This window comes from Geospiza fortis, unplaced genomic scaffold, assembly GCF_000277835.1.
Source record: "Geospiza fortis unplaced genomic scaffold, GeoFor_1.0 scaffold130, whole genome shotgun sequence".
NCBI classification, from domain to species: domain Eukaryota; kingdom Metazoa; phylum Chordata; class Aves; order Passeriformes; family Thraupidae; genus Geospiza; species Geospiza fortis.
In genome coordinates, this window is record NW_005054300.1 from 10,631,209 (window position 1) to 10,653,692 (window position 22,484).

Sequence of the window (22,484 nt, forward strand, 5' to 3'; positions counted from 1 at the left end):
GTAGTGCTGACAAGGCTTTTGTAACTTAACAATCCATTGGTTTTGACAGATGAAGGAAATAATGGCAAACAAAAGTGTTCTCCCATTTCTTTCCTCTCATTCTACCTACTTCAGACAATTAAGTGCACTTGCCAATATTATCAGCAGCAATTTCCTCTTCCCAGACTAAAAGCATATGTTCTTTTTAATATAAATTGTTCAGGTTGCAGAGCAAGATTTTCAGAAATTCTTGGAAGAAGTTGTCAGGAAATTTGACGCAGTCATGAAACCCGAAACAATACCTGGGTGTGTACAACTGCATGTTTGTAGGACAGTGATGCATTCATGCTCTGGCTGTGGGACTCAATGGAAGAACAGAGTTTCACTTCTGATTTGCTGCTTTGCCCTGCATGGATCAGCTACTCAGTACTTCAGCACCTCACCATTCCAAGCAGTGCCATTCTGTGTTCCATTCTGTAATTCTCATCAGATCTAAGAATGAGAATTGCTGTATGAATCAGAGCAGTTGTTACTTATTCATGCTCTTCTGTGAAGTTTTTTATTAAGAAAAGCAACCATTTACCCAGAAGACTTTGTTAAAATTTACTGACATGAATTGTTGATAACAGTAAGTATTTTTGCTAGATATCAATCTCATGCTTAATCTGTCATTGTAAAATGGAATTGTAATGCACAAAATGAAATTAAAATGCCTTTCAGAGTCCACGTAGAAAACCACAAGTTGTCAGTACTCTAGCCAGTCTGACCTGGTTTGGTTTTGTGTCTCTTTTGGGGTGAGACATTAGTACTTGCCTCGTAGGGATCTCTCTCTCTGTGGCTTTGCAGTAACGCAGTCCTCAAAAAAAATCTCTGTTCTTTGTTACTGAGATTTTCGATGGAGAAGGCCTATTTTCAGATGAAGCTCTTAACCCATGATATCGTGTAAGATAATGTAACACAGAAATTGTATTGCAAAATGGGGAATACAGTGCCTTAACAAGTCACGGGTGTGTTAAGGAATTAAGACTTCAGGAAGCAAGCCTGTGCTGGGTTCATGCATAGACACTGGTGTCCTGAGGGCAAAGAAGAACCATCCTCTGGTGCCCTCTGTCCTCCTTTCCCAGATGGAAAGAGAATAAAAGTCATCTTGCTTACCCATTGGGATCTGGCTTGCAGTTTCTTCTGCAGGTCTATGAGCAGAGATAAAAGATGGCTTTAGCACTAATCATAGGACTGGATTTAGGTGTGTAGTCACAGTTGTAACCAGAAGATGGTTGCACAAGCTATGAAACTGCTTCCTCTGTTGTCTTCTATTTGCCTGCCTTAAGGACTAGAAACCAGAGTGTTGGAAATACAAAACCAAATTATTTTACTGATATATTGTTTACCTTTCATCGGGCCAAGATACTTAAGTTGTATTTCTTTCGGGTGCCCGCTTGCTGATGCTGCAGTAACATCAGTATCTACAGCTAAGTTTGGAGAAAGATCAGTTTGATACAATGGTGTTTGAAGTGGACAAGAGCAGCTGTGGCTGCTGTGGCTCTCATGGTAGGAAGTGATGTATTGGGGTTCACAGGAATTCTGGGTTTGGCTGTGGGAGTTATGTAGCTGTTGGGCTTAGTGGAAAATGGATACATTAGGGTAGGGAAGCAAGGGTAAAATAACTAGAAATGCTGAATATATGAAAGGCTGAGGCAAAAGGAAGGACAGAAGGGAGTTATCATCTTCTAGATATCTGAACTGAAAAGGCCTTGAGAGATGTAATGCAGCTGAGGAATGGTGGCAGAAGGGAAAATGAGCCAGGCAAGACAAAGAAGGCTAGGTGTAGAGCCCTGAAGAAAGGCAGATGTGAGCTAAAGGAAGAAGGCAGCTCTGTCACTCACAGTCGGGAGCAAATTCAAGGGGAAGGTAGAAAAAGAAAGGAAAGCTGGGAGGAGGATTCTGGCAATTGAAAGTGAGTGCATCCAGAGGAGTGGGTAGCAGTTTTTCTGGTTTTCAGTCATTTTTCTAGAGCCACACTAGCTGCTGGGTACCTCAGAGCAGCATCTGTTGGTGAATGGCTCAGGAGGAGTGACAAGCTCACTTGCAATTTTTTCCGATCTGGGTGGGGTTTGTTTGTTTTTTAAACACTTGCCAGGTGGTTCTAGTTGAGGAGAATGCCTTCAAAAGGCAGGATTCCCATTATTCCATACAGAAAAACTGAATTGCTAAAGGAGAGTGACACTTACTTTAACTAGTGATAATTGTAGGGTCCTTGCTTGCAGATGTTGCTTTTGTCTTGATCTTTCATTCAACTGCAAAGCCTGATGCTTTTGCATGAGGGAAGGAGAGCTTGTTTGGAACTCTGATTACCAGCCAGAATATGTCTTACTATGCAGTGGGAACATACTAGAAATAGTCTCTGAAGGTTTTTATTTCTTGAGAGTGATAGTACCATGAAAGTTTAGCCTTGCCATTCCCATGTCAGTGTTAATTTGTGCATAATTCTGTAAGATCCCAGGATTGATGTACTGGTGATGGATATAGAGTGAAAACTGAGATTTGTTTGTTTGCCTTTTAAATAGTTTTTATCTGTTTAATGTTTCTGTTCCTCATTAATTGTACCTGCTATTAAAATCTACTATTGTGAATTTCCTGTTGATGTTATGGATGTACCTGCTTTGTGTGGCTAAGAAACAGAGATGTTAAAAAGCACTTAGGTGCTTAGGAGTCCATTAGGGATATCACAGATTCCTAAATATATGTGTTCATACATTCTGTTGCCCTTATGGGAATACTTTTCAAGATAGTAATTTTGCTTTAAAATGGTCACTTTTTCAATAACACAACCAGTTGTTTGCAGTAATCTGCTGACTGAAACCTCTGATAGGTATGTTTCCAACAGTAGATGAATAAAGATAATATGTGCATCTGTCTCTTGGAGGCTCCTGGCATCTATCAGATAAAATCAGTTCTGGGAGCAGAGGCAGAGAGACAAGTTTCTGTGGCAGCAGCTAAAAGTCTGTTTACTCTGCATCATCTACTGTGTTGTGCAAATACAGGTCTTGTCTTCCAGCCTGTCATGCTTATTGAATTTCAGCACATCCTTTTCACTGCAGGTGCCTATGTAAGTTCAGTGATGCTCCCTTGCAACCATCTTCTTCAGCTAGACAGGAGTTTTGGTGGGGAGGAATTGAGTTAACATGAAGAAACCTCTGCTCTGTTTAATTTCATGCTTGTCTTTGGCAGCTTGGGCTGGATTTGAGACTGTCACCTGTCTTGCTTCAGGGAGACTTCTCACCCAAGGGTTTTACTCTCTGCTGTCATTTTCCCTTGGTGCATGTAGCCTTGTTCTGTTTGCTTCCCACACATCCCTAGAAGGCCAAGCACAGCCTGCTTCCCCCACGCCTCACACAGGCAGTGGAAAGTCTTTGTGCTTGCCAACTCGTGTTGGTCTCTTTTCATCCTAGCTTGAGAACATGTTCCTGCCCCCTTTTTTCTTCCTCCTGTCTCCTGTAGCTTCAATGAATTTTTTTTTGCCCTGTTGCTATGGTTACAGTGCCTTTGATGAAGTCAGCTATGCTGTCCCTTATGATTGGAGCCAGTTCTTAGCGTACAGGTTCTGGCAGTAGTCCTGTCCAATGTTAGTCTTTCATAAGCATTATGTCCATATTTTTGAGGGTCTTTGTGTGTTTGTTTGTTCTTCATGATACTGAGAAGTATCCTTTCTAAAATTGATGCCATCTGAGTAAAGGCCTTTACACTATCCTCAGAAAAAAGAAATAACTGTTTTAGTATTTGTCAGTTTGTACATGTGTTGCCTATGTGATATTCTGCAAGGTAATATCTTGTTAAACAGACGAAGCAATTCAGTGATTATTGTAAATCAGGCTGATGTCAATAGAAGCAACATCCTTAAAAGCCCCCAGCTGTAAGACTGTCTCCATGGAATTTGATTTGTAATGCCAACTTTTAAGTATTTTCATAGCTGTGACTTGTTGCTGCAGTGATCTGTTCTTGCTCTTTCAGAATGAGAAGGCTTTGGGGCATTCCGTGAGCCGCTCTAGTAACATCTCAAAGGTATGTTGCTCAATGTAACTCAGTTTTGATAAACTTGGGGATACTGGGATTTCTTTAATTTCAGAATTGGGTGATGCATGTGATGATGTGACCAGTAGAAAATGCTTTTTATGCCTGTCATTGATAGTCACTCCTGAAACATTAGAACTCTGGTGTTTTGCAGACTCTCTTTACAGGTGAAACGAAATGGAAGCTACAGTAGGTTTTCTCTTTCACACTGTCAGCCTCCTTAGCTTGATAGGAGCAAGATAGATGACAGATGCCTGAGATCTTATCTTGAAGGGAAAGTGACTCCAAAAACATCACTGAAGTGTGTTGTTTTGTAAGATAAAGCTGTGTAAGATATGTATTGCTGTGCATCCCATAATATGTGTAGGATATGTGGTTAACTGTTATTCTATTGTTACTTCAAGACCAAATTATTTTTAAGTGCCATGAGCTTATTATCAGGACGTGACTATGTAAGTATTTTTAAATGTTTCATTTTACAGAGCCTGGTCATGTAAGGCAAGCAGGATGCTCCACCCCTTCTAGTCACTCTTCAGCATAGCCAGCAGGCACATCCAAAGCATAATTGCTTTGTTATGCCATTAGGAAAAAGGTATCTTCTGTCCAAGATAATTATTGCTGAAGATACCCTTCCTCTGCATTGCACATCAGATTTTCTATTAGCTGTGCTGGTTGAACAGTACTTTTCATGGGCTGTATAAGCTTCAATTCTTTGTTGCCACAGTTTTAAGTGGCTGCTTGTTGTTACTTTTAATGAAAGACTGAGTCATTATGGCTGCAACATAATAAGTATTGTGAGTACTTCTGGATCTAGAGAACTCTTCATGACTATCTGCAGCAGAGGAGACAGTGTCTGCACATAATACATGGTTTATATGGGCACAGACAACTTTTCACTTTGGAGCCAAAAGAGAGGATTACTGGGTGTCCTAAACAGTGAGCAGGGCAACTGCCTGGTGCACAAGGTATTGACCAAGCTGTAGGTGTTGTTATCATGGATTGACGAGAGATCATTTTGCATTTGGCATCAGAAAATGTGCATTCATGTAAGGGGTTTTGAAATAAAAACTGTGTGAGTATAAATAGTCATGTAGATTTTTCTAAAATGGAACTATGCTTGTGCCTTTTTACCCTGGTTCTTATCGTCTTAGAGATCTTTAATTGGATTTTGAGGTTTTGTTCAGCAGAGATAGTAGTTTTGCCATTAAGTATCATTGTACTTTTCCCAGAGTGTCTCAAATCAACACAAGCCTTTTGGCAGCAGCACTTTGGTACCCCTATGAATCTGCACAGTTCATTCTTAATTCATCAAGAACTGGTAGTGTGGCAGTGCAGTGGGAAGGACCTTGCACTCTGGCGAAGCTCTCCCTGGGAGTGCTGGCAAGTGAGACATCAATATTTACATTCATCTTGAAGTGCTGAAACGTTCAACATGACTGCTGTGTGTTGCAAAAGCTAAAGTTCTCGAGGGGATCAAAAGTCAGTCTTGCCAGTTTAATGGAGGACACTTTTTGGTCGCAAAGTGAGCTTCCCAGAGGTGTTGATGTTCTTACTGCTCTTGTGTCACGTCTGCCTTATCCATTCTATGCACCTCTGGAGATAAGTTCAAACAAGGGCAGAGGGTGAAAGCCCCATCAGTGAAGTCAGCCCTTGATTTGCCTGCCTGTCTGAATGCTGCCTTGTGCATCCAGGCAGTTCAGTGCTAAACTGCAACAATTATTTTGTGATTGACAGGTGTTTTGGCTGTTGCATGCAATTTCAAATGACAAATCACAAAACATTGTAGTAGTGGAATGCTGCATGGAAGCTTAAGTACATGAAAAAATTTTCTTTAGTTGTGAGTTTTAATAGGAAAGGGCCCATTTTTTTATTCAGAATACCATATCAACATGGCCAATAAGGCAGATTGGGTACACATTTAAGTATGGAAATGCTTGGCTGCCTGTATAGCCCTTTCTGAAATCCACAGGACTTGTTGATCTGACACCATTTTAAGAGGAGCTTTTTAACCAAAATTGGGTTAAATCAATTACATGCTGCATTTCCAGATATGTTGAAGTATGTCTGTGTGTGTACAGAAATAATGGTCATGCTTTCTGCATGACAGTTTCAGCCATTGTTTTTCCACCCAAATCTAGCTTACAGAACAGCAACATAGCAAATCTGCTACAGATTCTTGGCACTGACACTTGAATCAAAGCCTTACTGGTGCTGATATGTCATTATGAACCTGCTGTGATTATTACCGTGTATCTTTCCACTGCTCTCAGTTGCACAGTGCAATTTGAGTGGAAAGGATTGAGTCAGAACTCAGCCTTCAGCCAAGAGAGGATGCTGTGTTACTTATTGTGACCAAGGAAAGCAATGCCCATGGGCTTAAAGTGATCAGGGAGGGAGGCAGACAGATGGTGCTACTGAAAATGTAATCAGCTGGTAGAGGTAGCAGGACCTCTCTGAATGTAGACCCCCAGTGTCAGGGCCAGGTGGAGCTGTCCCCTGGGAGAAAGGGGCAAAAAGGCACTTCTCCAAGAGGCAGATGCTAAGAGAGGCAGAAGAGATGCTAGTACATGTGGCCAAGCCAAGAAAAAGCAATCACCTGAATACTTGGCTGGGGTTGGAGGCCAAAAAGAGCAGAAAAAGGAGCAGGGAATAAGATGTAGGAGGATCTTCATATGGTGTCATTAGGCTGTGTGCAGTATGTTGCACACTGGGGGATGTGGCATTCCTCCAGGCCCTTCTTTGCTTTTTTGGTATATATATTTCAAACACTTCTTTTAAATCTGCTGCACATGAAACATTTAAATTTCTGAAATCTTTTATATTTGTTTTTAAAATTAAAAAAAAAAACGCATTGAAGGCAGATTTAGTTGATTTAGTCATGGGACTTGAACACAGCCCATCTTCCCCAACTTGCCCTGTTCAGACACATAAACAGCACTGATGCTGATTGAAACAACCCCAGTTGGCACAAGGGAATACAGCCCAGATCCACATCTCAGCTGTTTACCCTAAGCTAGCATTTTTTCCAAGCAGCCACTGATTGCTGCAAAGTGCCTTCATCATTCAAGCCCCACAGAGAAATAATTAAGCTTTATAGAAGCTTTGTCCTCTAAATATAAAAGAAATTGATCCTAACACACAGCTAGTCACTGGGAGCAGCTAAAAGTGGGATTTTCACAGTAGTGGTAATTCATGCCCTCAGTTCATAGATGAAGGAATTGTGCTTACAAGCAGATAAAATGAGGTCACTTACAAAGCTGGTCTCTAAATAGTTATTCCCAAATTAATGGTATTGTTTACCTTTAAAGTATCTGATATATCCTGAAACTGATGATGTGATGTGTGGAAATACCTTCAGGTCATCTGTGTGCTGTTCTTGTCATCTGATTGCTTTGGAAGGTTGATTCTAATGTAAAGGGGAAGCACTTTGTGGTCTTATTTTCATAGCCCTCCAAGGGACAAACTTTGAAAATGCTAATACTGAGATCACAGCAAAGGAATTAAAAGTGAACTCCTTAAAAAATGTAAATACTTTGTCTTTTCTGAAGGCCTGTGTAGTTTTATCTTTTGAACAGAAGCATGCTGTAAAGTATTAGATTATTCTTAGGCTGAATAGCAGCTAGTGCAGACACAAAGTGGTAGCCTAAGCTTGCTACGAAATTTAAAATCCATTTAGGCTGTTCATCAGCTTGGAACAGATTTAGAAAGCATATGAATACACACGTCCACTGTTGTCTGAAGCTTTAATGCATTCAGTGAGCATTTGTCTGTAGAGAAGTGGTCCAGGTTTTTCAGTTGCAGAACTTAGCTATCCTGTAGTCTATCAGATGACCAAGGCTCATGTTAAAAACTGTTTCTCAGAGGCGTTCTGTTCAGGTACGTGAGCCTGGGGGTAGGGAAATACAAGTTGCTTAAAAAAACTCTTCTGCTGAGTTACTGGGAAAGGAAAAGACATGAAAAATTCTATAGTATGAAGATTAAAGTATACTCTTTCCCTAGGTACAAGAGCAAGTAATCTCATGCTGGAGCACAGTGCAGTCATGTTTGTAAGGAATGTGATAGTCTCCCTGTGCTGTGATAAATTCCCTCTCCTGGGGCTGAATTCTTACACATATAGGTATGAGGGCACCCCATTCAGGAGGAACCTGCAGGGGTTTCCTTTCCTTTTTTGTTCCCTCAGTCCAATCAAGGTATTTTGAGGAAGATTTTTAAAGACAAAAAGCCATAAGTAATTTTTTCCTCTTCTCCCTGCGTAGTTGTTACTGGGTTTAGTCAACATTAATCCTCTGGTATAGGCAGGTTGTATAATTCTTGGGGAGATTTTGAAGTTTAGATAGCCTCCTTTCTCTAGTATCTTTAGCTCTGCAATCTCTAGAGAAAAGTTCCTGACACAATCCTCCTTTAGCTTTCTTTGGAAATAATAAGGGAAAGCTGACTTTAGCTTTGCTTCTCATTGCTAGACATAGTTGTAATTATAGTCATATACATTATATAAAGTATGGAAGAAAATTCTTCCAGCAACTGACTGCTGGTTCCTGTCAAATTGTTGCCAAAATTACATGGTGGAGTTGATCGTCCTGAAATTTTCAGATGCCTCTTTCCCATATCTCCTCTGCAGTTTTTTAACCACTCTCCATTTTAATAATTTATCTTAACCCTCTCTAAAGACACTTGATTTTAATATGCACTGGAAGTCAATATGGCATGAATCTGGTAGGGAGAACTTACTGGAGAAGATCAGAAGTTGCTGATGGTTGATCCTGCCATATTGGTATAAAAGCTTTCAAAACCAGCCTGTCAGCAGTGCTGTCTGCTCATCACATCCCCCAGTCTGTCCACGGGTGGCCTGTTCTGCCTATCTCAGGTGTCAGGTTTGTCCAATTTGGTCTCCTTGCACTGCTTCTTGGTGTGCTGGCGCTGCTGGAGGCCTCCTTGGGCATCTGCTCCACAGATGAGCTTCAGAGACTGTGGAACTGCAGTGCACTCTAGCAAGAGCCATCAGCCAACACATACATGGAACACAGTACTTGCTGAAAGCACTCAAGAGCACATAGAATAAAGGCAAGCCCATAATCAGAATGCCAGGTTGAAATTTGAGTTGTGGAGGGTTTTGCTCCTTGCTCTATTGCTAAATTTGTATTTGCCTGAAGCTCCTTTTTCTGAAGTTCCTTCCAATAAAAGACTTAAAATTGAGCTTCTTTTCACTCTTTGTCTGCACAAAAGAAAGTTGTGTTCTGTTATTAAATGTGCATAGTTCTTCGTATGTTAGTTCCAGATCCTTAGCTGAAACCTCTAGATGTTTTTGTAGCACAGGTAGTAGGGTCACAGTATTATTCCTAATCCTGTGGCACCTAGAAATGACAAAGTTTGCGTGTGTGGGGGAAAACCTTTGTTTGTTTCCTTTAGACTTCCAATCATTTGAAAAATTCTACAGGAGTTGTTTCTAATTTTTTACTTTCAATGAATAATTTAATAAAGTTTTTAGGATGTGACAGGCTCTGTTCTTTAAAATGAGGCTTAATTGCTGTTACTGAAGTGCAGCCTAGAGTGGGACAACAGCAACTATACCCAGAAGTGTCATCTCAGACAAGCAGGTTATCTTGAAATATACCCAAGCCATTGGCATATTCACTATGGCTCACTTCAAAGATGCCTTTATTTTCTTAGGCAGGGTGGGTTTTTTTGGATTATGGTCTGCAGCATGTAATCAAAAGTATGTAATAAGAAAAGGCTGAGTTCTCTTACCAATAGATAACACTGTTCATGTGGAGGCAAAATGAGAACGTATATGTGTATATATGCATGGACACCTGCATATATGCATATTAAAAAATGTATATACTCCTGAGGGCAACCCTTCAGAGAATGGTAGGAATCCCAGGAATTGTTACCTTCAAAGTTGCTGTGAGTGTCGGAGTACCAGTGCAGAAGGCCGTGCTGTGACCTCAGTGAATTGCATTAGATAGGAATGTCAATATACACAATTAACTAACTATTGACCTTTAGTACTGAGCTATTTTAAGCAGCCAGTCAGGCTGTTCAGAGTAACTCACAAGCACGTGGCTCCAAGGCTTGTCACTGGGGGTGTGTTCCTCCATGCGAAGGGCGTGATAGTCCACAGGGTTTCAGCAAGTGATTATGGGGTTAGAAGGGTCAAATTCAGGCTGACAAGGCTTAGGCTACATGTCACATATGAACATGGCAGAAACCTCCTATGAGAAGTTGCTCTAAAACCAACTGCTGCTATTGCCATTATAAATATCCAGTTTGGCCAAAGGTGCTGCTACCTGGGAGGCTGCTGCTGGGGCAGTAAGGGTGGTGTGTACCAGAAGCTACAGAGTGGAGAAGGCTTTGACTGCTTATTTTCCCAGCCTCTTCAGAGCTGAGCTGTGTGTGGGAGCAGCATCAGAGCTCCAGGATAGCTGGACCTGCCTGTTTCATTCACCCATCACTGCCTCTTCTTCACCATGCTCTGTCCCAAGGCTGACTGTATTTCTTCTTTTCTGTGGCACCTCTGCCTCAAAAATGCTGTGTCTGAGTCAGTAGAGCCAGGTGAGCTGGGAGGACTGGCCAGCAGCAGTGATATGTAACCCTGCTTCTAGATGCAGCAGAACTCGGTACTTAGACTTTGGGCAGCAGCTTGCATTTTACTGTGCTCTTGTCCGGGAGTTGTGCTTCCCTGTCAGAGACTCATCCTGTCACTGATTGGCATTCCTAGGGAAGTGACTGGCATTAAAGCAATGGTTTGTTTTACCTCACCTCACTATCCTACTCTGAGTTGCAGTGCAGCTCTGTAAAGTTTCATGAGCAAAAAGCATGGGACGAAAGGAGGGCAGACTGAGTGACTGGAGGCTCATTGAACCATGGCTTTTGGTGGTAGCCACTGCTTGTTTGAACCAAGGCTGGGGCATAACTTCCTCCAGTGATTTGTTGTTCCTTTCTGTGGTGCCTATCCAAGTGTGTTAACTTCTGTTCATAGTTTGGTTGCTGCCGCGGCCAGGTGGAGGGGAGAAACACACCGATGCGATGCGAGTAAAAGAAGCTCCATTTATTGCCTCTATCAGCGCTACTAATATACAGTAAAAACTTTCTTGTACACGCGATCACGCAGAATATGATTAGATCCTCCGCCTTGTTCACGAAGCTAACACGAGTCTTGTCTCTGCAGTCATTAGTTGCCAATCCATGCTCATTGGTTGCTACATATGACGATAATCATTTCTAAGTTTTGCTTTTCTGTAGCCCTAGAATTCCGTTATTCTGATAAGCTTAGCACATAGTACTTCTATTTTTCTTTCCTCAAAGACACCGTAACTGCCACAGCTACTTCCCATGCCTGCAACCCCCAACAGGTTGCACTTTCATTGTGTATGAAAATAGAGAAAAGTATCTTTTGTTCTGAAGCAGAAAGGTATGGGGGAAAGGAAATGTGCCTCAGATACGGAGTTTCTGTAAGCCACTCTGAACAGTACTGGCATCTAGAAACAGAATACTAAGCTTGAAATGCAAATGAAATTCCATAATTTCTTTTTTGTCCTAGCCTTTTGATTTCCCAAGTGTCAAGACTTTTAATGCTCTTGGTACCAGACAATTGGATCAAGAAACCAGTAACATGGTTTTGGAAGGGAAATTTTGGATCATTGGTTCTAGTCATCCTCTATTAGACTGTCACATCATACATTCTGCTGTCCTTTCTTAGGAAAGTTCATTGCTAAACTGAAGCAGCTGAGAGATTGGATTCATTCTTCACAGGTTACCTTCTGTGATTTGCTCACAACATAAAACCCAAGACAGATTTATTAATTGATCTGTGACTTCACTTCCAACAATATATAGCTGTGTCTCCATGGCAGAATGCAACTTGCTGTTTTACTGGTTTAATATTTTGTTTTTAGAAGATTGCTCAAAATGTCTTTTAAACTATTTCAATTTTTTAGTTTTAGTTATTTGCAGAGTGAAACAGTTATCAGTAAATTAGTGTCAGATCTTTCATTAAATTGTCAGACTTTGAGTAAAAAAAAAGTTACTGCACAAACCCTTGTAAAAGATAGGATATGAAGTCAGGTGTACCTGCTTTTAGCAGAGGTTAAGCATCAGAGAGAGAACAAATTTCCAACAAGTACCTGAATTCACGTCACTGCATGATCAGAATCCTTAGCATGAGCAAATGGTGTAAAATGTAAAGAACTGTAGTTTTCCTGGATAAAGCCAGTAATTGATCTTTGTCTGTAATTTGTTTTGTCACGGTCATTACATAGCTCAGTTTGCTTTCTGGCCCAAGGTTATGCTACTGGGTTTTATTCTATACATGTACCCAGCTTTGGGTAAGATGGGAAGTAAGTTACAGTGTCTTACTGAGGATTAAGAGGTGTGTGTCAGAGTCTTGGCTGTCTTGCTTTTGATTCCTGCAGACCCAACTGTAAATGGATACCTGTTTTTTCAGTGTCTGTGCACCTGAGGTGTCCTAATGTGAGGGCAGATACATTGCTGTCTGTAGTGCTGTTGACTAGAGAAACAAGACCTTAAAGGATGAGTTGTGTGACAAGGAAGGTGATTGTTTTATCTGTATTTATAAAGTAGCATGTGTATGTATCTTCTCTCACAAAGAAATAAAGAGTGTAACATGTGACGAGGAACCTTGGTTTGGTATGACAGTATAAAAGCCTGTGGCAGCCTTGTTTAAATATACAGTAGGGGCTTTTAATAAATTAAGTATAGAATTGACAAGTCCCAAGACAGATGCAGTGTGTGTTGCAGCATGATCAAAGCAGTGATAACTGCTGGTGTCTGAAGCTGAAGCGCAGGGCTGGGCACAGCATGCTTCTGTGGTAGCACACCTTTTGTCACCTGAGGTCTCCCTGGTCTGGCTGTCTGCAGCTGCCTGACCCAGGTCTCTGCTGGCAGTGCTGCTTTCTGTGCAGCCCAGTATGGAGATGACATTTCTGTTGTTCTGCTGACTGCATTGTTCTTTCCTGGGTTTCAGGCTTTGCTGTGCAGATCAAAAGAGCTGTAAAGCTTTGTTTGAATTTTGAAGTGCAAACAGTGTTTTGCAGCAGTGGGTGAGCAATGCAGCCTGTCCAGCAGCTGTGGAACATGGGAGACCCAGGTTTAAAGATTCTCTGTTATGAGGTTATTAATGCAGGTCTCCTCCCCGCAAAAATCTCCAGGAAGAGTTGAGAAGTTTGTCAAAGTGACATGCAGGATACAGCAGCAGAAAAGGTCTTTAATAACAGCCAGTGGAGTGACAGCTGAGACAATGCTCATTCTTAGCACACTGAGTTCAGATCTGTCTATTAAGTGTTAAATATGCCAAGAGCTTCACTTTATGTTTTTGAGTTAGTTCAGCTAATTCTTAATTCTTCAGTTATTCTATTTCTCACTGTGCTCTTGTTGCAACTTACAAATATGACTGCTGCCACACCTCCTCTCCAGTATGGATCTTCCAGGATGGAAGATCCTGTTCAAGTAAGAGCAGGACAAAAGACCTCAAAAAGTACACTAAGTACTTCAGGGAATGGTCTGGGTTGGCAGATGGTGCTCATGTGCATATGCTAGTAAGGAATATAAGTCCTCAGGTTGTGTTTGAGTTACTGAGTTACTGCCGGTTCTGTTTTGTGAAGAAAACCCCAAGCCTCTAATCTCTTGCCATCATTGTTAGAGGAAGGATTAGCTATTACATGATAGCTAAATTCCAGCTAGTTTATACACACACTTCCATCTAATTATTCTAATTACTGTAGCATTGCTCATTTCCTGAGCTATTGTTCTGTGCAATGTTTGACAGCTGGCAGGTTCCACTCCAGAGATGTCTGCATTTGACCTTGGGGTAAAACATTTTTGTTCTGATCACTACTTCTCCAGGGATGAGACTCTGTGACCTTTCTTGCATTTAACAGTAAAGTTACTTTCTTACAACTAGCCCTTGAGTATCTGCTGTAGAGTGATATCTGACTCCATATGCTGTGTTTCACCCTGAAGGCGATTGCTCTGCATACTGACTTCTGACTTGAGGGTGTTTTTGTTTGTTTGTTTTAATTTCACTGCAGGCTGGAAGTCCAACCTCTGTCTCTGCCCCTCATAGCTTCTCTCGGACTTCTGTTACACCATCCACCCAGGACATCTGCAGGTAACGTGTGCCATTTGCGTGGCTACAGGGAGGCTCAGACAAGGTTCAAATTAAGGAAAAGCAAAACTTAAAAAGCATGTTTATGGGGAAGTAAGCAACGTGGGGTTCCTACTTGAAGCATCCCATTTGTTTGACTCGACTGCTGTCTAACTCTGCTTTGTTAAATCCTACTGACTATTCGACCCTGCTATGTTCACCATTCCCACACTAGCTATAATTCTCATTTCTTCACTTTTAATTATACATGTTCTCTTTTTTAATTGTTTTTTTTTTTTTTTGCTTTCTGTGCTTTTATTCCACTATTCTGCATGCAGTTCCAGTGCAGTGTTTTCTGAGTGTTGTCATCACAGTCCAGTGCAGTCTGCTGTTGTCTTGAAAAATCCGCACTGCCAGAGCCCTCTGACACAAGGGGTCACTGTGACAGTGATCTGTCAGGACACGTTACATGCAGCAAAGAGAAACTCCCGTGGGCAGGATCGGGGCCAGGCACTCAGGTCTGCTAAGAATGTAAAGCCCACCCGCACCCTGAAATTCTCCAAGTCCCTCAATGACGTGGACCAGAAGGCGCAGAGCACCAGCGAGTGCTTTGATTATGTGGAGCGAACACGCTCAGAAGGCAAACTGACCCTGAATCAAGAGCAGTGTTTAAGGATTAACAAATTTCATCTTAAAGAGAGGAAACCGCTGAATCTCAGGCCTCTTTCTTTTAGCAATTCTAAGCACTCCTATATCCCTTCCCTTTCCAACTACTCAAGTGCATCGGGAGGAGCAGAGAACCACAGCGCTGTACATATCCCCCTGCTGGAGGACAAGGTGGACCATGACTCCTCAAGGAGCAAAAAACTGTTGCGTTACCTTTTTTCCTTCTCCCACACCTCCAGCATCAGCAGCCTGCATAAATTTCACGAACTGGAGAGCTATTCCAGTCACTTCCAAGCTGACAAATCCTCCAGCATGCTGGTGGAAAGCACAGACTTCTGCTCTGATGATATGGGAGATGATGACGTCTTTGAGGACAGCACCTCAGTGAAACTCAAACCAAAAGAGCAGCGGGCACCACTCTGTTCAGTTGAGAAGGACAGTGACCTTGACTGCCCTTCCCCCCTCTCAGAAAAGTTACCCCCTCTGTCCCCTGTGTCCACATCGGGGGATACCTGCAGGTTGGTTTACCAGAGAACCACCTACCTTTTTAACCCTCCCATGTGCAGTGGTGACTGTTCTACATTTCCCTGCCTTTGTGCTGTTTCTGTCTCTTCTTTTACTCTGTCACCTTGCTAATACAGTATGTGTGATTTGAAGCATGCAGCCTTCTCTCTGCGGTCCTGCACCCCTCTGATGCACTTAACAATGCTACTAAGCAAAATAACTTCCTTTGGAGTCAAATAAATTCTCCTAAAATTTATTTCAGGTTTGGGGTTCTGAGATATTTTATCAGTGCCCAAACTGGGAATACTATGAGAGACACAGCTACACATCATAAAGGTCAAGCTGAACGTGTTTTTAGCTTTTAATGAGCAATGTGTTGTCCTGACAGCACTGCTAGTTTGGTCAGAGGGGGGGAATCAGGAGGAAAACAGACTGCTTGAAAATTGCTTGTGAGATCAGATCAATATAGCTTTAGATTTTTTTCCCCCCTCAGTTTGTGTCCCACCACACTTTTTTATTTGTTACAGGCTTCCTGGTTTTCTTGGTAAAAGGGTATCTGAGCGCTGGCTGTTAGTGCTAGGCCTGTGTGATGTCCATAGTGTGAGATTCAAAAATGATGAGTGTCATTATTCCAGCTACAGAGGATTAATCATGTGCACAGGTGTCAGAGCAAGAAGATCTGGACTGTCTTCATGGTGACTTGTCTGCTGGTCTGCCCTGTCCCACATCAAAAATGTGCTTGAGGAGCAAGAGTCATCAAGTTCAGGAGCAAATGTCTAATCCCTCTACCTAGCATTTTATTATCCTAGTCTTTCTCCTCCTTAACAGCACTTCCTAAAGCTGCCTTTGTTATTACTTTCCAATATTATTTCCCCCCTCATTACCACCGTATCTAGTTCTGTACTGGCTTACCATCAAGATGCTGTTGCAATCCACCCACGCCTTCATTTCCACTTGCCATCTATCAGCAAGGTCACAAGAGGCAAGATGCTACACATCAGTATGAGATTTCAGTAATAGACAGGGATGGCAGCAGGCCAGAATTTACTTCACATATGCTTAGTAACTTGTATTCATTCCCTGTGCTCCTCACCAACCCCCTTTCAATTCATGACCTCTGCCACATGGTTAGAAGGACTTCACAATGCTTGATGCTACCCAGAGGTTGTGTATAAATTGAATCTGGAAATCAAATGTCAGCAGCTGGTAGTAACTCTTTATCAGATGTCTTTGTGGTTTGCACAGTTAGGCTGTGAGAAAAATAGGGAATTTTGCTGATGCTGATGCTTCCTTAGCAACTCTTGCTAAGTCAGATTTGGAGAAGCAAAACCATTTAGAGTAAGTGTGTTTTGGGGTTCAGATTCAGTTCTGTAGTTTTGCATTGTGAATCTGTCTCTTAGGAATTTGCATTGGCATTAATCACTCGTGTAAAATCCAGGCTGTCTAAATTAGTTGTTCATGATGCTGGAGTGGACTGTTTCACCGTTGGTATTGAAATTTTGTTTTATCTTCTATTTCAGACCGTAGTACATGAGTAGCTGTACCTCTCTGTGCATATTTTGTCTTGGGAAGTGCTGTCTGATCTGTTTAAATGCTATTTGCAGTTAAGTGCTATTGGTCTGGGTGAAATGTTGTCATTTCTTGCTCCATTTTTTCTTTCAGGTACTGCATTTCTGTCAGGCTCTACGTGTGTGCATCATCTGTGAGAAAGCAGCTGTCTAGTCATCTGTGTCTGTGCTTAATTATTTTGTGCCTGTATATGTGCTTGTGCAGCAATTGAGTTGTTTAGTTTTAGCTCCTTTGTGGAACACATTCCTTTGATTTATATGTCTCGAGATCCTCAGTGAACATCCATGTGTGATCATAGATATTACATGGCTCTTCCACATCCTTTCTGCTTCCTCTTTTAATGAGCAGCTTTGCTTCTGATTCAGGATATGTCACTGTGAAGGAGATGATGAGAGCCCTTTGATTACCCCCTGCCACTGTACGGGCAGTCTTCACTTTGTGCACCAGGCCTGCCTGCAGCAATGGATCAAGAGCTCGGACACGCGATGCTGTGAGCTGTGCAAGTATGAGTTCATCATGGAGACAAAGTTGAAGCCTTTGAGGAAGGTAGGCACAGCACCTGCTTCCCCGAGAACATGCTTTGTTAAACAGAGATCCCCTCTGGAACAGGCTGTGCCCACGAGCCTGCAGCACCCACCATGTCTTTGTGAATGGTTTTGTGGCTCCTTAGTAAGTCTGGTCAGTCTTGTATAGGTACAAAAGGATTTGAATTAACACTCACCCTGGCAAATTCACCATCACAGGAATCCAGCTCTGATAACAGCTGTTGCAGCCCAGCAGCTTTCTGTGTGTATATGTGTAAATATATATATATATATATATACACACACATATATATAGCCATGCAACAATCTGTTTTTTTCTTCAGATTTTAGAGCACAAAACTCTACAGTTACCAGTATTTTTTTAATGAGGAGCTTTGCATTACTGTTTTAGTTTGTGGCTCTGAGGTCCACACGGCTTTTATGTTCTCTTCAAAAGATGAGGGTTTCACATTAAATTTGCTTTAAATCACACTTCTTGGATGTAATTTAGTTAAAATTTGTAGCTTTCCTTTTCTTTTTAAAGGATCAAACTTACTTAGTGAGAATAATATATTGTAAATAGAAGGTGGTTCCCTGTTAAATGTGTTTTCATTTTTACCTTTTCTTAGTTTGTGAAAGACTAGAACCTGTATTTTTGTTTAATAGATAAGTATCTATTAAACAAAATCTGGTGATTTAAAGTATAGGTGCTTCTATCCTCATTTTGTTCTCCCACATCCTCTGTGCTTTCAATGTCAGTTGTCCTAGCATCAGGATTTTGAGATGGAAGTCACTGATGTTCTTAGCACAGACAAATCTTGCCATATCTACTAAAGTGGAAGAGGTTAATAATGATAACCTCAGTCTGGAACTAGAATAAATGAGAAACATTAAATTCAGTTATGATGAGCCTAAATAATGTAGGGTGAGAAGTTTGGGCTGCAGCTATCCAAAAACTATTATGAGAACTTGTCCAAATCCTAGAAGCGTCTTCTAACAGAAAATAGGGCAGATTTCAAACACTTCTTATTTTTTTAGAAACGTGTACTGTCTGCAAAGTGTAGAGCTTAGCATGTCCAGTGGATAGGATGTCCTTTGCTTATGACTGTGGTGGATCATTGCCTTCTAAAAATGCAGATTCTGGCTTCATAGCCCCTTGGCACAGAGTGTAGTTGTTTCTGAACTGCAGAATTGGTCATCATAAGCTCTGTTGTCTGCACAGACAATACTTTGCACAGCTCACCATAAGACAGGAAAGAAATTACTCCAGAGAATCCAAAGAAGAGTTGCTATAGTTGTCAGTTGACTGCTGATTTTTTTCTGTACTCACTCTGCCTGAAGTGGGTGGTGAACATTTTCTGGATATTTGTGCCCTGTGGAAAAAAAAAGATGTGCACCTTCAGAAATGAGTCACTCAACATCATTAGTTATATCTGAACAGGTCATCTGTGGGAAGCAGACAAGTTGCCAGAAGGTAGGGATAGAGCCATAAATAGAAGGAGTTTGCCTCTGAAATACATATAAAGAGTCCTTTTAGAGGTTCAGCTGCAACAAAAGATAAAATGCCTCTGTATCTTCAACTCAGCCCTTGTGGTAGCCTTTCAGTCAGGAGAAAACAGCCTGGAACTGTGAGTATGATCACGATGGAACAAATAATAGGGCTTCTCTTTGTCTGTAGGGTAGGAATGGAATTAAACTTCTTTGGCATCTTAAGGTTGTATTGCAGCATTGGGCTGTTCAAACACTAAGTTACTAAGGGAAGAGAGTGAAAACAAAATGTGTCATGGCTCAAGTGAAGATGAGGGCAGACAAGAGAGAGATGCTTAATTTGAAAATTTCAATGAAAAAAAAAAAGACATTAAATCTAAATTTTCTCCAGGGTTTTTTTTTTTTCTTGTTTGTTTTAACAACACTTGAAAAGTCCAGAACTGCTGACTATTTTAAGTGGGAAATGGCACATGCTGTGTCATCAGAATAATGCAGCAGGGACCTACAGATTTGAGTTTCGTCTCTGGGCTAGTGTGCAATTTGCAGAATATTTTCTGTTTTGCTTTGCAGTCATCTCTCTTGAAGCAGTGAGGTGGTGCAAGCTGGTTTTGAGACTGTGGAGCCAGCAGTTCACAGGAGGTATTGTCCAGCAGAGGAGCCCGAGCTGTGGAACAGAAAAGAGAACTGTAAATTAGTCAAAGCACAGGTCCTTCTAGCTCTGTAAAAGCATTTGCAAATAGATTTAACATGGTTGCTTTTTGGTAAAATAATTTGATTAATTTGTACTTCCTATCAAAAGACAACACCTTTTTATAGAAGCAAAAGCAATTTTCTGTTTAAATACAACATGCAAAGGGAATGTTTTATCCAATCTTTTTCTAAAATGACTGGAAAATACAGCTTTCTAGTACAACAAATCTAGCATGTAATTCCTGGAAGTACTCAATTATTTTGCCATGATGAGGTTGGATGCCCACATAACTGGAAATGTGGCTTGGGCTGGATAAAGAGATTTGTCTGCTGGCAGCACAGAGATGGTCACAAAGTCTGTGTCTCATGTTTCAACCATTCTCATTTTTGTGGCAGTGGAAGCAATAATTTAACATAATGGATGATTTCAGTCATACCATTCAGGTCATCCTCACCCTTTTCCACATTATGCCTCCTTTTTGAAGTCCTCTTTTTCTACAAATTATTCTACAAGACATCAAATGCACCTTTTTATGCATGAGATGTTTGTATGTCCCAGCATGTATTTTGTGAAAGTGTGAGAAAAGCCTGTCATAAGTCTCTTCCAAGCAGATATGCTGAGGGGTGTGTGTCCCACATGCAAAAACTTTCATTATATACATAGGCAAAATTACAGAAAAGAAATTTAAAACACAGCTTCTGCATCCCAGGCATGTCTGGCATATTAGAAACATCTATAATAGTTGTCTGGTTTCTTTGCATCTTTCTGAAAGTACATTGGCCTGATTTTGTGGTTTTGTTTTGGGCTATATAAGCATTATTGATAGATGCAGAACTCAGGATTTAATTTGCTGCATCCTCTCACGTAGAAAACCTGTCACTCCCATTCTGTATATTCTATGGGCATATGTATTTAAGTGCACTTGAAACATTGAAAATAAAGTGTGAGTGTCACTGCTATAAGTGGTGTTAAATACAAGTGAAGATTGAATGAAACCCCCAGAGGCAGGAGGTGAGAGCTGAACAGCCATGGGACTCTGAGAGCTCACCATGAGGTGTCTTTACACACCCTGAATCTTGTGCCACTTCCATTGTTCTGTTGAATGCCTCCCTGAGCAAGGGTACCCACTCCCCCTGGAGATGCTCAGCTCAGCTGGGGGTACCTGCTGTCGAGTGGGGAACCCAGGAAGGAGCAGCCCTGCTTGGGGCCCTCTGTGCTGGAGCTGCCCCTGTGTGGGTAAGCAGGGTGTGATGACATTGTCCTGAGGCACAGGGTGGGAGCTGAGCACTGAATCCCCTCTGGCACCAGGATGGCTCCTGTCACAGCAGGGTGAGCTGCCAGCCCTCACACACGTGACCAAAGCAATGATGCCATCTGACTTTCAGAATCCCCGTTAGGAGGAAACCGTCTCCTGCCTGGTTTTTGTTCTTATCAACGTTCTCTTTTCATACTCTCTAGTAACTACAATAAACTCCTAATCTCTTGCTCTGATTCCTGGTTTCTTGCCAGTGGGAGAAGCTGCAGATGACAGCCAGCGAGAGGAGGAAGATCATGTGCTCTGTAACATTCCATATCATTGCCATCACCTGCGTTGTGTGGTCTCTCTATGTCCTGATAGACAGGACTGCTGAAGAGATTAAACAGGGACAAACTACCGGTATGTTACTTGCTTATCTTCCCACTTGTTCTCTTGGAATAATTCATTATCCTGATTGCAGAGAGGATGTGGAACATAAGTGTTGAACTTAAACTAGTCAGCTTTACTTTTGGTGTTGGGTTGATTTAGAAGCACAATTCTAAAATTATTTAGTTAAATCAGTAAATTAACCAGTGAATTAATCTGTGGGTACTTTTAAAATCTATTTCAGGTCAATTTAGTTAGCAGTTGTGAAATGCATGGATATGAGAGCTAATCCACTGTAGCCAGACACAAAGTTGCACTGCCTCAGCAAATTTAGGTCTAAATTTGCAGATAAGGATATAAGCATTTGTTTGCTGCTATGACTACCTTTAAGCTGGGCAAAACTGGAACAGTTTTTAAAAAGAGAAGAAGTAAGAGGAACCTAAATTCAAATCTTTGAGGTAAATCAACAGGGTTTTCTTTCCACCCAGTCGTCTGTGGGGTGGGTTAGTCATCAGTGACAGCCATGTTTGGCTGGGAAAACTTTCGTGAGTGATTGCACTTGAAGCAGAAGAAATTCAAGTTGAATGTTAGGACTTCAATTTGCACAACTGAGATAAGATACTTGCAGTCTTATCAAGGGCTGCCACCCCAGAACACAGGTACCTCAACTTCTTGAATAGAAGGTTTTCTTTAGTATGCCAGCAGTAAATGTGCCAAGCTGAAATGTGTTTACTCAGGTATGCTGGGCTGCAGATTTGCAGCTGTCACAAAACTGTTCCTCAGTCAGCTGAGCCTGAAGGTGGGGTAGAATGGATGGAAGCTGTTAGAAGGCAAGCTGTCCTTGCTTACGGAGCACTGCATGCCAACTAGACACGCAGTGGAAAATGTTCTGCTGGGGATTGAACAGTGTCCTTCAGGGAGGTGGTTGAGCACTGATAAATCTGTAAATCCACAGAGCTCTTACAGTCTCTTCAGAGCAGAATCTCTTGAAATTAAAAAGTTATCCTCTCATTTATGCTATAGCTACATTGTTCACGACTTCAGTCAGGAAGCTGCTTTCAATGAAATCTCTTCGTTTCTGTTCCATCCAGCCCCATTTCTTCCATGAGCAGTGAAATTATTGCCCTTTCAAAAGTGTAAGGCTTCCATATGATAATGAAAAGGATATGTTTTCAAAGCTTTATCATATCCAGGTTATTTTTTCCTGTAAATATATTAGATGAACATAACTAGGAGGAATGATGTGAATATTTGGTACATATTATAGTG

At 41.4% G+C, this 22,484-nt stretch overlaps 1 protein-coding gene across 3 annotated transcripts in view; it reads left to right on the forward strand.

The window, feature by feature from the left end:
* Positions 1-22,484, forward strand: part of MARCHF8 (membrane associated ring-CH-type finger 8) — an 84,686-nt gene that overhangs the window by 55,842 nt on the left and 6,360 nt on the right. For 2 of the 3 annotated variants that reach the window (XM_014310213.2, XM_031062327.1), the window contains exons 3-7: positions 3,988-4,038; positions 14,094-14,173; positions 14,488-15,333; positions 17,254-17,434; positions 21,101-21,248. In XM_014310213.2, the coding sequence (XP_014165688.1) occupies positions 3,988-4,038; positions 14,094-14,173; positions 14,488-15,333; positions 17,254-17,434; positions 21,101-21,248 (1,306 nt within the window). The remainder of the gene's footprint in view (positions 1-3,987; positions 4,039-14,093; positions 14,174-14,487; positions 15,334-17,253; positions 17,435-21,100; positions 21,249-22,484) is intronic. The other variant, XM_005416494.2, reaches the window with a different exon arrangement.